This window comes from Cariama cristata, unplaced genomic scaffold (assembly GCF_000690535.1).
Source record: "Cariama cristata isolate BGI_N322 unplaced genomic scaffold, ASM69053v1 scaffold38541, whole genome shotgun sequence".
NCBI lineage: Eukaryota > Metazoa > Chordata > Aves > Cariamiformes > Cariamidae > Cariama > Cariama cristata.
Genome location: NW_009599406.1, coordinates 3,119 through 18,157, shown reverse-complemented (window position 1 = coordinate 18,157; position 15,039 = coordinate 3,119). Strand labels below are relative to the sequence as shown.

At 44.3% G+C, this 15,039-nt stretch overlaps 1 protein-coding gene across 1 annotated transcript; it reads left to right on the top strand.

The window, feature by feature from the left end:
* The first annotated feature begins 489 nt into the window (after positions 1-489).
* LOC104168906 (lysophosphatidic acid phosphatase type 6-like) lies at positions 490-7,276 on the top strand. The gene is made up of 8 exons (XM_009709667.1): positions 490-621; positions 715-845; positions 2,385-2,472; positions 4,081-4,213; positions 4,952-5,052; positions 6,377-6,472; positions 6,675-6,840; positions 7,107-7,276. The coding sequence occupies exons 4-8, from the start codon at positions 4,148-4,150 to the stop codon at positions 7,245-7,247; spliced, it is 570 nt and encodes a 189-aa protein (XP_009707969.1). The 5' UTR covers positions 490-621; positions 715-845; positions 2,385-2,472; positions 4,081-4,147; the 3' UTR covers positions 7,248-7,276.
* Positions 7,277-15,039: the final 7,763 nt, after the last annotated feature.

The window sequence follows — 15,039 nt, the reverse complement described above, 5'->3', positions numbered from 1 at the left end:
TTATTGCTGCTCCCGGGGACTTCGCTCTTTAACGCCCAGCCCTGAGCCGTTCCCCCGCAGCACTACACCTTACAACCGATGCTCAGCGAACGTGCGCTTACTTGCCTCGGTGTTACTGGGACTGATCCGTCTGCCCCAGCCTCCAGCGAGGCAGCCTCTTGAGCTGGCTGATATTAGTTCTGGGAGTTTGCTAAAGAAGCTTTTCAGTGTGTAACAAATAGCAGCAATAGCAATTTCCTACAGATTCTTCTCCTGTAAGGGGAAGGAAGCAAGTATTGCATTTCCTGCGCATCATCTGTGCACAATGCGCAGCGGACCAGCAAATCCGGGATGCAGCGCTGCTGTCACTTCTGTTTGTGCTGTATGAAGAGATCTTCTTGGCTCCGTGTTGTGTTATTGACAGGGCAGCACAGACTAACAGTCCAGAATGGGTTTAATACTCTTGAAAGTCCTCATTTTCCACTGAAGCACTGCTTGTTTGTTTTGAAACAGGTGGAATGGCGTCCCACTCTTTTAGATGTACCTGCTCAGACTAAGTTTGATTACGTGGTGACTGACCTAAATGGAGGACCTCAACCCCCCTCGCCCTATGAGGAGCAATACAAAAAGACCACATTAAAGGTGAGGCTGTATGTCGTGGTGGTTTCCTTTTCCCGCTGTAGACTTGTTTATTCCCATGTTCCACTGGAGACCTTTCCTTTTCTTTGCACTTAGGGTGGTGCAATTGCAGGACAGCTGACAACGGTAGGGATGCAGCAGATGTTTGCCCTGGGGCAAAGGCTGAGGAGAACCTATGTGGAAGAAGCCAACTTTCTCTCACCAACATTTAAGCCTGCTGAGGTCTTGTGAGTCTCTCAGTTCCCTCCTGGACCTTCCCTTGCTTCCTCCCTCCTAACAAGTAGCCCTGCGCTAGGGACACTTTCTGAGCAGCATACCTTCACCACCCTATAGCAGACTGGCTCGCCCCTGGGCCCTTATCGTTGCTCAGCTTGCAGAGCCCGGTACTAGAACTCACTTGTGACACAAAACATCCAATTCCCCAGCAGTCCCAAGAGCGATGCCAGAGACAGATTGATCTCACCTAGGTTTAGTCATTGACGGTGGTATTATGCACCTTTATGGTGAGTGAAACAGGCGTTTCAGGAGCACGGTTTAACTCACTGTAGATTAAATAGCTAAAGTTCAGTGAGATGAAGCACACCCCTGCTGCTCACATCAATAATGCTGGGAGTGTCTGGTCTAGGATGAGATAAGAATTACACCAGAGAATTGCCAGTTTGTTACCTCCACTGTCTCTGAAGAGAAGTTAAAAGGCAGTTCAGACATAGGTTTCTATTTAAGATAGCTATAGCAAGGCAAGATGAATCCCACCACAGGTTTCCAAAGCCACGGTGAAAGCAGAACGCTCAGTTCCAGCAAGTCCTCCCCAGCTGCCGCTCCGTCCACGTGAAGGAGAAAGTGCTACCTCACAAACTGCCTTCTCTCTTTCAGCATCCGTTCCACTAATATTTTCCGGAATCTGGAGTCCACACGGTGCCTGCTAGCTGGGCTGTACCAACAGCAAAAAGAAGGTTGGGGAGACTTCTGACCAGTGTCTTTCCTTTCTCAGTCTTCCCTAGATGCAACACACCTCACACATCCCAGCTCTCTCTGGCTCCTGGTTGTTACTGCTTCCCTGGTTCTTTGTGCCTGGCCCTCTTCCCCATACTCTCCTGGTTCTGTATGTTCTTTATCAGCTGGTCACTTGCTCCCTCTGTTTGTGTAGCTTTCTGCTGGTGCTCAGCTTGGATCTGTTGCCATGAACGCTGCAATTTCAGACCTACTGAGGAGGTTAGCATTAACCCACTTCAGAATAAAGAGAGCAATAAGTTCCGGGTCCAATGTTCACAAGATGCACATCGGAAAAAAGTTTCTTACAGAAACCCACGTATCTCAGCCCACATCCTTTACAAGTTCGGTATCTGGAGTAACTTTCAGCTGTATCCTACAGTTGACAACTACTTGTATGTCCTAGAAATAAGCTCTAGGTTTTGAGTATCTCACCTCTGCTCCCTCCATATTCAGTTCCAGGAACAAGTAGCAGAAGTGACTTGCCAGAGCTCCTTACACCTCATGACATAGAAACTAATTTTTGGCATATACAAACACTAGAAAAAATGAACACACAACTAGAAAGCTTTACAAGGTGCACAGCAGACATCCCCGTGGAATTAAATGCTGTGCACACAGAAACAAGCAGAGTGGCTTGTGCTGCAGGTGATAGCTTGGGGAATTGCTAGTTGACAACAAGGGACTTGAGCACAAAGACTGTGGGAGTGATTAAAGCAGTCTAAAAGACAGGCAGATGCACTAGTGATCACAGAAGCTTCCTTCTCTTTCCACAGGATCTGTTGTCATTGTCACCGATGAAGCAAGCTCTGAAATCCTCTACCCCAATTACCACAACTGCCAGCGCCTGAAATGCTTGAGCAGGTAATTGCCAGCCATACCTCTCTATATGATTTCACTGCTGTTTCATTTCAGCAGTAGTAATTTAAACCAGCACATTTTCTTCCCATTTCCCAATTTCTTCCCCTGCCACTTAGTGTTCTTTGGGAATGGTTAGCTAGTTGTATAAAATACTCAGTGAGCAGAGTTATATACTAAGCAATGGCGCTAGAAGGAAAAAAAAAAAAAGAGACTTTTTCTTGAAAGACCAATTTAATTTAGTCTATGTCTAGCAACACTGATTACCAGCTACTGTACAGCTATTCTGTGGCAATGCTGCAGGGCAGAATTAATGTCATCTACATCCCTTAACAAGCCTTTCAAGTGTGAAGATATTAGGCCTCCTTTTTATATTCAGCTTCTGGTTTGGGGGTTATTACAACATTCCTGTCACATTTATACCTTGAAGAAACTGAAATATACTCAGCCTTGACACATTTAACAAAAACTAATGAAGTAAAGTAAGGAACATCCTACATAGAAAGAACACTCATGTTTGCAGTCAAGTACTCTAAATGCCTGGGCCAGGTTGGGCATGGGGTGGAGACTGAACAAGAGAGGCAAATGTGTTATAGTTTGGTTGTATTATACATTAGCATATTTTTGTCCAAAATTCAAGAGTTGTCAGAATTCACTTGCAAAAGCTCATTACATAATGCTTGACTCTGCAGACAAAGGATTGTTCTGAGAGTGGTGAGGTGACAGCCCATAGCAGCAGTACATTCAGCCTCCTCTAGTAACATCAACTGTCCAAAAAGGGAGCAAACTGTAAGCTCTTCCACTCCCTCCCCACCAGCCCACCAACTGAGCACATTTTGTGATGACATCAAGGTGGAATTTTTAAGCTTCAGTAAGAAGCACTGCCTCAGCTTACAGGCTACCTACACCAGAACTTCTAGCGCATTTGATTTCAAACAGAAACTAGAGCTGTTCCTTAAAAAAAAAAAAATCAAAAGCAAACTTAAGAAACTTTTCCCACCTCCTCCCCAGCAGGTCAGGGTCAGAAAAAACAAAACCTATGCAACGTATTTTGCTTGAAGTACATGGCCAGCATGGATATTCTCAGCTAAACTTTTTAAAATAAAATTTAAACCAGTGTAAAAAGGCAAATGGCTTCTAGCAAAGTGAGAGGTGAATTTAAGATACAAGTGAGTATCTAGGTGTTTCCCTAGTCCCACACTACACAGCAATCATTTCAAAGCTTCCACCCTTTCTTCTTTCATGAGGCAGTTAAAGGCTACTCCCTGAAGACACAGACTTGTACTGTTCCAGTATGACCAGATCTGTTAAATGATACACAGCCCTCGCTTATGGGAACCACTTATGAGTTGTTCACATCTCATCTTAATTTTTTCCCCCACCTCTGTGAGAGCAGGTAGCCAGCTCCAATCCTTGACATCTAGACAGTGTCTGTCCATTCTGCAACTGAATCCTAACATCAGGAATCCCTCAGTATCCTGTGGTGCTTCTCTTCTACCCTTCACTGATGTTAACTCCACTGGGCTGGGGTCATGGGGAAAAAAACAAACAAAAACAAAAGATAGACAGTCTGATGTGTAAAGGTTTTGTTTTGTTTTCTTGATTCCCTGACAGGCATAAGTTGAAGAATGCTCTGCAACAGCCAGGTATCTCTGATGACTTGAAAACAATTAAGGAGAAGATGGGTATTGATGGTGATAACTCTGTGGATTTTTTTCTCCTCCTTGATAACATTCTTGCTGAGCAGGTGAGCTGAGCAGTTCTGTTGTGCTGTTACAGAAGGAAACATCCCTTTACCATGCATACAGAGGAAACCACTCAGTGCCAACACCCAGTGGGTACCCCAGTACCTTTCTATGCAATCCAGAAAGCTTATAGAAACTGCTTTATAGAAATAGCATGGCCTTTTTAAAAAGCAAGATGTGGAGTCAGCCTTGCTCTAGGATGAGGACTCATCTCCAGTATTTATGTTCTTATCTTGAAATCCAGTATCTCTTTCAAGTGTAACATAGTAGAGCTAAGAGAACAGTTGGGCCTTGTTTACCCCGCTACAAACTGCTTTCCCTTTTTTTGGCAGTCAGCACCTAACATAGTCATCTTAATCCTGGTTCCAGCATACTACCTGTGAGACAGATTTCTTCTGCTACTGGAAGGGAGCTGGGCATATTTGTACCCCACTTCGTACCTCTTTTTTGCTGGAGCTAATGGTAATTGGTCTGGCTGTCAGTTGAATAGCTCAAGGCATTAACACTCCCTTCACATAGAAATGTATTCTCAAGAACAAACATCTACCCTTTTGGTACACAGAGCAAGTCTGTATGTTTAAAACCACGCTAGAACTCCTCACATGAATGGAGTAGTACAATACTGTAGTACAAGTGCTGTGCCACGAACAGCTGTTTTCTGTGGGCAGCCATCCATGTGTCTTCAGGCCGGGTTCAGAAAGGGTCAAACCTTATTGTTACACTACATCTTCTCCTTCCAGGTACACAGTTTGCCAAGCTGCCCTGTGCTGAAGAACTTTCAGCAGACAGTTGAGCGTCGATCTGTTGACTCGCTGATTTTCCTTCTGGAAGATGGTTCAAGGTGATTGCCTGTATCCATGCCTCCAGCCTTAGGGGTTATCTTAAGCTTACCCAGGGTGCATGAGCTACACCAGCTTAACTGCAGTAGGTGGAAGTCCTTTCTGATCTGCTGCATTCCCCCACTAGAGGCTACTGCCCTCTCATGAGGTTTGTGCCTCAGCCATCTCCGCGTAAACTCCAGTACCTCGAGTCAGGAACACGAGCTGGGAAAAAGGAGCCCACCCTGAGGAGGCCAAGATGTGGGTTTACGTCCTGTTTTGCTGACAGTCGTGGAGAGAGTAGTCTCCGAGGAACAGCAGTAAGTCACTGAATGCCTCAGTTGCCACAGTTTAAGTGAACCTGTGTCAAAGGCAAAAGCAGAAGAGAATAGGAGATGCTTCCAGACTGAGCACTGAGGCTGCCCTCGTAGATGCACAACTACAATCTGAATTCCAACCTGGGAAGTTTATCCCAGGGATGGGACCTGCACAGCTGGGCTGAAAAGCATTGGTGTTAGTGGAAAAGGTGATGCCAGGCCCTGCACACATGTAACTACTTGCAAAAGAATCTGCTGCTACATGCAGTTAATTACCTCCTCCACAGTTGTTTGTAAAGGTGGCTGAGTTGCTAGCCTAGCAGCTGTTTTCCTTTCAGATTCATTTGCAGCTGCCGTATTCACCAGCTCTTCTCAGGTGGTGGCATAGGACTACCTTTTCTGTTAGGGCAGTTGCCCTTAGCCTTTTCTTTAACTTGTATTAGAGATCTTGGGTACTGAAAGACCGAGTTCCTGACTCCCACAACACCTGGGACAGCCACAGTCACACTCATCCTCCATTTCCACTGATGTATTCATTAGGTGGAGAGAGTTTCTTCAGACCAGAAGTTGTATAAAGATCTCCTCTTTGTTCAATACAAGCATAAAAACTAATTTTTATATATAGGCACCACCTTCTTGAATCCCGCCCCTCCCCACCAAGACCCCAAACACTTCAGTTGCTGTTTTGCAGTCAGCTACAGTCATCTTCCCTAGCTGAAAACCATGCATCCAAAAATCATAACTAGGGAAACAAAATAGCATAGAGAACATCAAGGAGTTTCTAGATTTCCCTTTATGTGGGCCGCACCTCGTGAGACTGCTTGTTAACACCTCTCCCCTCCCAGTCTGCAATCACATTAGAATCTGTGGTGACTGAAATAAAAAGTAACAAAAGGAATTGCATTTAATGGTTCTTAGCTACACTCCATACATGTTATCAATTTGTAAGAGAAAAGCGGGTTCCCAGGTGTTCAAATTATTTAATTTGAAAGTTTAAAAGCTAGTAGATTTATTTCTTCTTCTTTTATAGAGAAGTGCTTCAGATGAGTGTTGGTCTCCTTTTCTATACCTTACAGAAGAACATTACAGAAGCAGTAGATCCCTCATCTCCAGCTGAAAAGGCCAGGTACGGGACAGATATATTCCTCTAATAGTTTAAATTCTGACTTGCTGTCAGTGTGAAAAGCTAGTTCAGAAAGATGTTGAATGTGTGGGGTAAAGAGAATGAGTGCTTATCTGCTAGAAAAAGTATGAGTGCTACTGGCTATCCATGGAGGAACACAGCTAACATTTTAGGTTTCGGTTTTTTTTCCTTCCCTTTTTATCAGAAAGCTCATTCTCTATGCGTCTCATGATGTTACCCTTATTCCTCTCCTGGTGGCACTGGGTGCCTTTGATCGCAAGTGGCCACCTTATGCTGCAGACGTGACCCTGGAACTGTATCAGCACCAGCAGTCCAAAGAGTGGTTTGTTCGCACATCTTACCACGGAGAGGTAAGATCCCAGGGGAAGTCCCTCGTACAAATCTTGGTGTTTTGGTTTTGCCACACATGCTTGTAAAGCTGTGAAATAAGACTTGTTCCGAGCATGCTGTCAAGCCAGATAACACAGCAAGACACCTATAGCACACATCCATAGTAGCCAAGATACCTCTGCCTCTGTGTCTTTGCTTGACTAACATATTTCCCTGTTGCAGAATACATCAATATCAGCAAAAAAGGGCTTTGGCAATGCATTATTTTGTCTCTTTGTCTTTGCAGGAGCAAGTGGTGAAAGGATGTAGAGCAGGTTTCTGCCCACTCAAAGAATTTCTAGAAGTTCTTTCACAATACTCGGTCAGTCCAGAGGAGTACAATAACCTGTGCTCCCAAATGGAGGGGAATCAGCAAACTGACTCATGATGTCTTAAATTAAAATTAGTTTATTGTCACAATCTTTGACTACTTTTCTTTATATTCCTGCCAGCCTTCCCTATTCTAAAGGTATTTTAGATGAGGGGACTTTTTCCTACCAGACACAGGGTGGCACAGTGTCACTTTTCACTGTTAGCAGCAAGATGAAAGAAGCTGCATAACAGAATAGCTCAAGTTCACTTCTGAGGTAGCCACACAAAAGCAGAGAGGCTGAAAACAGCAAGGGAGAGAACAGACCTTTTTTAATTGCCCTGCTGCTTCAAGAATGCGAGAGAAAACATACCTGTTCCTCATATGCTGGGACTGTGGGATGAAGCCCAGCTTGCTCTGTGCTGCCAGACTTGAGAGCTTTGACATAACAATTGCTTTTATGTATGGCGAACTGCAGAAGCCACTGTGGCTTTCCCTTTCTTTTGTCATGTTGGAGGGTTGCTCTGCAGACAGATGAACCTCCCAAATTGCATAGCATTTAGCTACCCCATCTTCTTGAGGGCATTTCTGTGCACACAAAACCTCTCCAAAGGGACAGAAAGCCTCCAAACCTCTTCCCTGTACCCCTGTAATTATGGGAATTCTGCTGCAAACGTGCAGAACAAGCACAGTGGGCCAAGCACAAGAACATGCACTCTTGGTGAACTCTGCTTAATGTGCTTTAAACGACAAAGTCAGGGGAGCTGCTATTGACTTCAGCTTTGGGCATCATTGGATCTATTTTGCATTTGCTGAACCAGGAATACACCAGCATAGCCAACAGAAGTACTTCTAGCTGAGATGATGACACTTTTTCCTGTAAGACTGTACTAAGGATCACTATGTTGCCAAAATCCCCATTTTTCAATCAGTAAATACAACTTGGATCCTGACCGACTTTCTTTGGGATACGTAAAGGCTAAAATAGGGGGATCACTTATTAAAATGGCCCTGCAGTTTTGGTTCTGTGTTACCCCTTTTCACTTAGTGAAAACAGACTGCAGTGATGTTAATGTAAGTCATTGACAGATATGTGACTGGAGGCACTACGGTACCTTCTCCCTGAGAAACGTGGGCTGGATTTACCTCTACTCTTTCATTAGCTTGCCCCCACCACAATTACATGTTGACACCACGCACCGTGAACAGAATAATTTGAATACTAAATACATTGCTGGAGGTCTCACTGAACTGCTATTAGAAGCTGTCAAAAAAAGCAAACAAAACATTGTTATTTTCCACCAAGTTTTTATACAGCCTAAAAACATAATGCCATTATATAAAAATCAGTGGCCTACCCTTGTTTAAGAACAGTGTGTTCTGCTCTAATCCAGCTCTCTCTTAAGCACGGTATAAAGTATTTGGAGAACGGAGATGGAAACATCGGGCATACAATTGCAAGTTGTTTGTGAGGCACAGACTGCTTGGGAAAGGGGTATCAGGGAACAGCATCAGAAGCTTTGGCCATACCAGTAGACAATTCACATATACCTTCTCCTAAACAAGAGCTAGGAGCATGTCCCAGCAAAACCAACGAGCAACCAGATTAAAAACTGCAACACAGTCAAGACTCACAAAACTTAGCAGTGTGCACCTAAGACTGTTAAAGGGCACTGCATTCATATCGTTAAAATACTCCTATCACTCTAGGCAGGGTAACATACATTTCAGTAACAGCAGAAGACCTCAGAAAAACAGGCCAGCTTCTTGGCAGTGGCTAGGAAGAAGGCTCCGTGGGGAGCAGGTTACTTCATCGTTGGTTCTTATAGGGTTTCTGCAGTGCCCTCTGTGCCCCGCTCCAGCATTACCCTTCCCCTCAGTGTGGAAGTGGTTGGGCCATGCATTGGTCTCATCCTACTGAGCAACTCCATGGTAGTTGTGGCCCACAGTATGAAGGAGGAGTTATTTCTGATCACAACTAGCATAAATAATTATTTCAGAATGGGATTGGTGAGACAATGGAAGAGTTTTAAGACCAAAGGACATAGGTAAGTTGGAAGTGCTGAACTGCAAACACAGCATGGAAGAGCCAAGGCATTTCTGAGAACATGGAATAAAAATTTCCATAAATCAACAATTTCCCAAGAAACCAGTGCATTTACATGAATAGGCCAACTCCTTGCAAGAACTGGGAAAGACACAAGTCCCAGGGGACATAAAAAGAAATCCAAAACTTTCTCACCCTGGGCTGTTAATATGAGAACTGCTGACATGAGCAGCTAACACATTCAACCTCAGGTTCCCTCAAACTTGAGCGGGAGCTGCTAACCCAAGTTAGTCTGCCTCCCTTGCTATTTTAGTCCAATGCAGTTAACACAGCTTGGCCAACTTAAACCTAAAAGTTGTTTGTTTTTTTTTTTTTCCCCTTTTGCATTGCAAACCTATCCTCATAGAGCATGTTTCATTTAAGGCAACGTTAGTATAGCAGGTAATTGGCAGGAAAGATGTCAACCGACATTTAGGGTTTTGATTTCTCCTCATGTAAAACATCCTCTTTTAAAGTTCCCAGTATCCCAGACAAAATAGCATCACTTTTCTTCCCTGCTTTATGCTCCGACTCAAACAAAAACAATCGTAAGCTTAAAACCTGAGCGCATAATGGGTCATGAGGACTTACATCTCTTGGCACAAAATGTTTGCTGGTTCAAAGTCAAAAGGAGATCAAGAGGACAGTTAGCTTGGTGTATTTGAGAATAAATTCAACACAATAAAGCTAGCAGTTTGGGTCTTTTTAAAGCCTGAAGAACACTCCTGATAAGACACTTTAACCTTCAGCAGAAAGAGCATGATAAAGATAGGTGTTACACATCTACCGCAACAAACAGCATTAACAGTGATTGGAAACTATGTGGACTGGCTAAAAACTGAAAAAATCTTTCAATTAGAGGTCACCCCACCAGAAAGATGACACAGCACATATGTAAGACAACTTACCTTTTTTAGGTTAAGAATTACTATCAATCAATACAATGAAGTGCGCTCTACTAAATACAGGCCTACATCGAACATGGATCATTTCTCTTTGCAAAGTATCAAAATAGGGAACAGGTTTCAGTCAACAGCCTGCCAAGCCTGCACAAGAAAAGCATTCACCATCGTGAGTGCAGAGGAGCACCACCAATGAAGCATAGCCTTTTCTGCCACCAGAATGAAAACCAGTATAGTAGACAGTCAGCATACCAAGCATCACAAAAATTAAGCCCCGTGTATACCATATTTGTAATAGCCCCAACACTCTGGCACAAAAAATGCTGCATTCCAACAGTCTAAGAAGTGTGTTTAGGATTCACACTTACCTCCAGGAAGAGTCAGGCACCCACATCTACTCTAAGTCAGGATACATGGATTGTACCAGAAGTACGACCAGCGTACAAATCCCAGCCAAGACTGATGCAGATCAGATCTCCGCATACTGGTCTGTCTTCTGACATGTTACCCATTAGATACCATCAGGGGGTCAGGACTAAACTCTTGAGGCTGGCTACTTGCTCGTCATGTTCTCTGGTAGATTAGCTAGCCCACGATACAGGTACAAAGCTCAAGTTTATTTGGACAGTACTTAAAACTGCCAGTGTACTTCACAGATGACCTGTTTGCAACAGTCTACTACTTTAAAACAAACAGATTTCAAATATTTTAAACTTTTGATTTAGCAGGCACATTACTTTGCGTTTCAGAAGTTCACCATCTGCTGGGTTTACCTTTTAAGTCTCTCCGCACTCCGGCTGCGCAGCCATCTGGGATGAGATAATTTGAACAGCAGACTGTTTCCTCCCATGTTACTAGAGACGAAGAGCAGCCAAGCATGTATGAATAAAGTCTATTTCATTCTTTCAAACAAAGGTGGAGGAGGATGATTTGAAAGTTTTTTTTTAAAAAAAAAAAAGAAAGAGAGGAGGGGGAGGGGAAGAAAACTAAAAATGGCAACCCCACTTTCCATCTTCAACTGCACCATGACTACCACAGCTGAGTCACAGTTACTATTGATTATAAATAAGCAGCAGAGAACAGAGCCTGACTTACAGATCCCAAGGTGAGTTTGCAAGGCTGGCAGCTAGAAAGCTTTTTCATTTGCGAAGGAGAAAGGGGAGAAGTAGAATCAGAGCAAAACAAGGAAGTTCAGTCTACATCTACTGAGTCGTTTTTCTGACCGGAGCCAGCTACGGCATTAGCATCTCTTGTCCATTAGTTGGTGCAAACCAGGCAATGCCACTGAGGTTAAGTGCACCTATGTGGACTCAGGAGAATCCACGTCTTCTGCATTTTCTGTAGGAAAAAAATCTCATTAAGATACTAAATGCCAGCATCCTAAGTTAGGCAGACACAGAAGGAACTTTAATTATCCAGCATCTTCAAAATGTATCCTTTCACCATCAAGTGGCTTTGAAACAGTGAAACCCCTAAGCTAACTTTTCTAGAATAAGTCCAAGTCACCTCAAATCCTTTGCTATTAGAAATACTTTAACAGGCATAGGAGGCACTGAGAAAGACTTAAAAAAACCCAAACCCTCCAGGTTATTTCTATGTCGATCAAGAAGTTTGCTTTGTTCAACACCGTAAAAACAGTCAAATCGTGGCAGAAGTGGCAACACTTAAAAAGGCTGCACTGTGACAATTCCCATGCAGGGTCCTCAAAAGGGAGCTGTGCAACCGTTTAAAGAAGAGGTAACTCCACTCTACAGAAATAACACTTACTGTGTCATTGTCAGATCTTTCTAAAATCTTGACAAGCCCATGCTTCAGGCACGCTGCTTGTCTTGTTAGAGGGAAGCACCACAACATACATCCTACACTTTGTCAAAGGAGTAATTCTCACCCAAAATCATTGTAAATTTGCATGACAGCACAAAGGTGAATTTGGAAGCAGGCAACAGAAGGCTCCGAGGCTTGCGTGCCTCCAACAGTGCATGGCTTCACTTACTTCGTAACACTAGCAACAAAACTTTGGCAAGCTGGCCACCGACAGCAATTCTTTTTCCACCTGTAACTCTTGAAAAACTCTCACACACAAGCATATTAAAGATACTCATTCTCCACATGAAGTTTCACACTAACAGCCAGCCCTTCGAGGAAACTACTCATTGAAATAATTTCAAGTAACAGTAAGTGGAAGGAAGAACAGATTGCACACTGCATATACAGTGCTGGGGAACCAGAGAGCAGACAGCCTCAGAGCCCACGTTCTGCCCTACAGATCCACATCTGGCTCATCCTGGTCTTCTCCAGGAGCAGGGCTCAACTCTCGATCCACGTTTCAGCATCCAGTCTTTCACTTCTCATAGACAAAGCTATAAACCTTCTTGCTGAAATTCTCTCAAAAGGCAAGTTTGAAAAGACAGGGGATTAGGAAGCGATTGATGAGAGCTGTGGCAAAGCAACAATTTACCCAGCAGGTTTGTCATGATAAAAATCTGCTCACTGACAATTTCTCTCACCTTTGTTATTTAGGTTCATCCATTCCCTGCTATCTCGGCCTCTGAGCACCGGCAGTCAGAGACCCTACCCAATCCAAAGACCCCCCTGGGAATGCACAATCCCAGTGCCCCGCACAGCATTGGAATACGGCGCTCAGCAAGCAGATGCTGCTGTTTAAGGAAAGCTCAAATCCACATACCTTGTAGTGCTGCAAACACTCACCAGGCGGAAGTGACAAAGACAACAAGTTTCATCTGTTCCTTGACCCTCAACAAATTGAGGAAGAAAGACTGTAACTATCATCCCTCGGCGTTCTGAAATACAACCTCACTCCGAGGAAAAACAAGCTCCGTTCAGGATTAAGCAAAGAGAAATGCCTTGCAATGAGCACGCAGCTGCCTACAGACCAGACTTTTAAAAGCTGCCAAAGCTTACCCCACCTGGCCTCTAGGCTGGCTGTGATCATAAGGAAGAGCAAACAGTCATCTGGCCAGCGGTCTGATGTACATAGAAACAACTGGATTGGATAAAGACAACAGTTCATTTTTGTAAGAAACAATATATTTTATTTTTCTGACACCACAGCCCTGGCGAGTGGTTTTGTACCAAATTTAATGGAGGTTACACAGAACGTTTTACGCTGGGGAGGAAAAAAAAATAACCACAAAAAAAAATCCTGGATAACTTTTAGTGTCTGTTCCACTCCCACATTAATAAAATCACTTGGGGTTTCTAAGAAAAGGAGAACAGGAAACAGTGAGAGAGACTACTGTAGGATGTAACAGTGTCCAAGTCCAGCCCCTTCCTAAAAGTGGGAAGAGTCCCCACATGAGGAGAGGCTCTCCTAGATTTACTCTCCAAAATAACACAATGTATTGCAGCTGCCATAGGAGGAGACAGAAGGGGGACGGAGAGAGAGAGAAGCCTATTTAATAAAGAGTGGGAGGGAGAGACAGAAGGTGCTGGACAGCACGCCATAATTTGAAAAATATGTCCTTAACTTATTATTTATTTCTTTTAAAAGATTCCCCTCACTGAACTTAAGTTCCTTTTTGTGCTTTTCATTAATACTCTGCTCTGAGGTCGTAGTTTGGTTTTTCTATACATTGGAGTTGAAGGAAAATAGTCCGAAGTTCTGAAGATGGATTCTCCACCTAAAGTAAACAGCCTAGAATCCCATTCTCCTTTCACCCCAAAGACTAAAGTCTCTGCTAAAATCCCTTTTACAGTATAGTACAGTACACAAAAAACCCCAAAAATAACCGAGAGTCCTGGGAGAAGCCAGTCCGAAGGACGTAAACATACAGAGAATGGTGCAACTTGTGACAAATGGCAATTCTCAAAATACAGCTACAGATTCTCAAAGCAGGTGCCGTCACGGGATACCCAAGTCCACAAAAATAATTTTTAAAAAATAAATCTTAAAAAAAAAACCAACCTGTTAAAATGAATAATTTTTTTTTTTTTTTCAGGTAATTCCATACATTCGAGATTTCCCAAAGCGTCCTCTGGTCTCTTTTCACCTATTGCATGGCCAAACTGTACTCCTGAAGCTCCCAAAAAAGCCCTCAGGACTTGGAATCTCATCTTGACAAGGATCAGAACATCCAGTCTTATGGTAGCAGCTTAAAACATCATGTTCCCTGGGTTTCCAGGGCCTTGGCTAAATCCTCCCATGCCAACATCAGCAGCCATACCTCGGGGCCTCATTTGGGGGGGAATCATGATGTTTTGTTGGGGTCCCATCATGCCCTGCATTGACATCATCATACCAGGTGACCCTACAGGGCCCGGGTGGCTGTACAGCCCTGCGGGGGCTCGGTCCTTGCCTGGGATCATGCCCACAGCGGCCACAGGGTTACTCATTAGCGCGGGCTGGCCAGGCATTGCCGTTTGTGCTGGTGACATCATGCGGTGGTGCGGCCCCATCATGCCTTGCTGCAGGAAGGCAGGCGGTCTCATCGGGTTGTGACCTGGCATGGACGGAGCCGTCCCAAGAGGGATATCCGGAGTTCCCACTGGCCCAGGGCCCCCCATGCCAGGCAACGTTAGTCCCATCCTTGGGGTCTGCTCTCCTATCATCCCCTGCATGTGGGAGAACCCAGGCCCAGGACCCTGCGGCTGCTTGCGGCCTGGCACTTCCCCACGAGGGAAATACTGTAGTGTCTGGCTAGGCTTCTCCGATGGGATAATCCTGGATAGGTCAAACTCGGGTATTCCCGTGGCTCCAGGACGGATCACCTCCTGCAGCTCCGGATCAGTGAAAACAGAAGGCATATTGTTTCCAAGAACAGTGAAGGACTCTGGACCACCAGGGCCTCCAGTCTTGCAAAGTGCTGGATCTGTCGAACTTTGGGGCAGGTTGGTAGGACGCCCCAGAGGTCCTTCTCCGTGG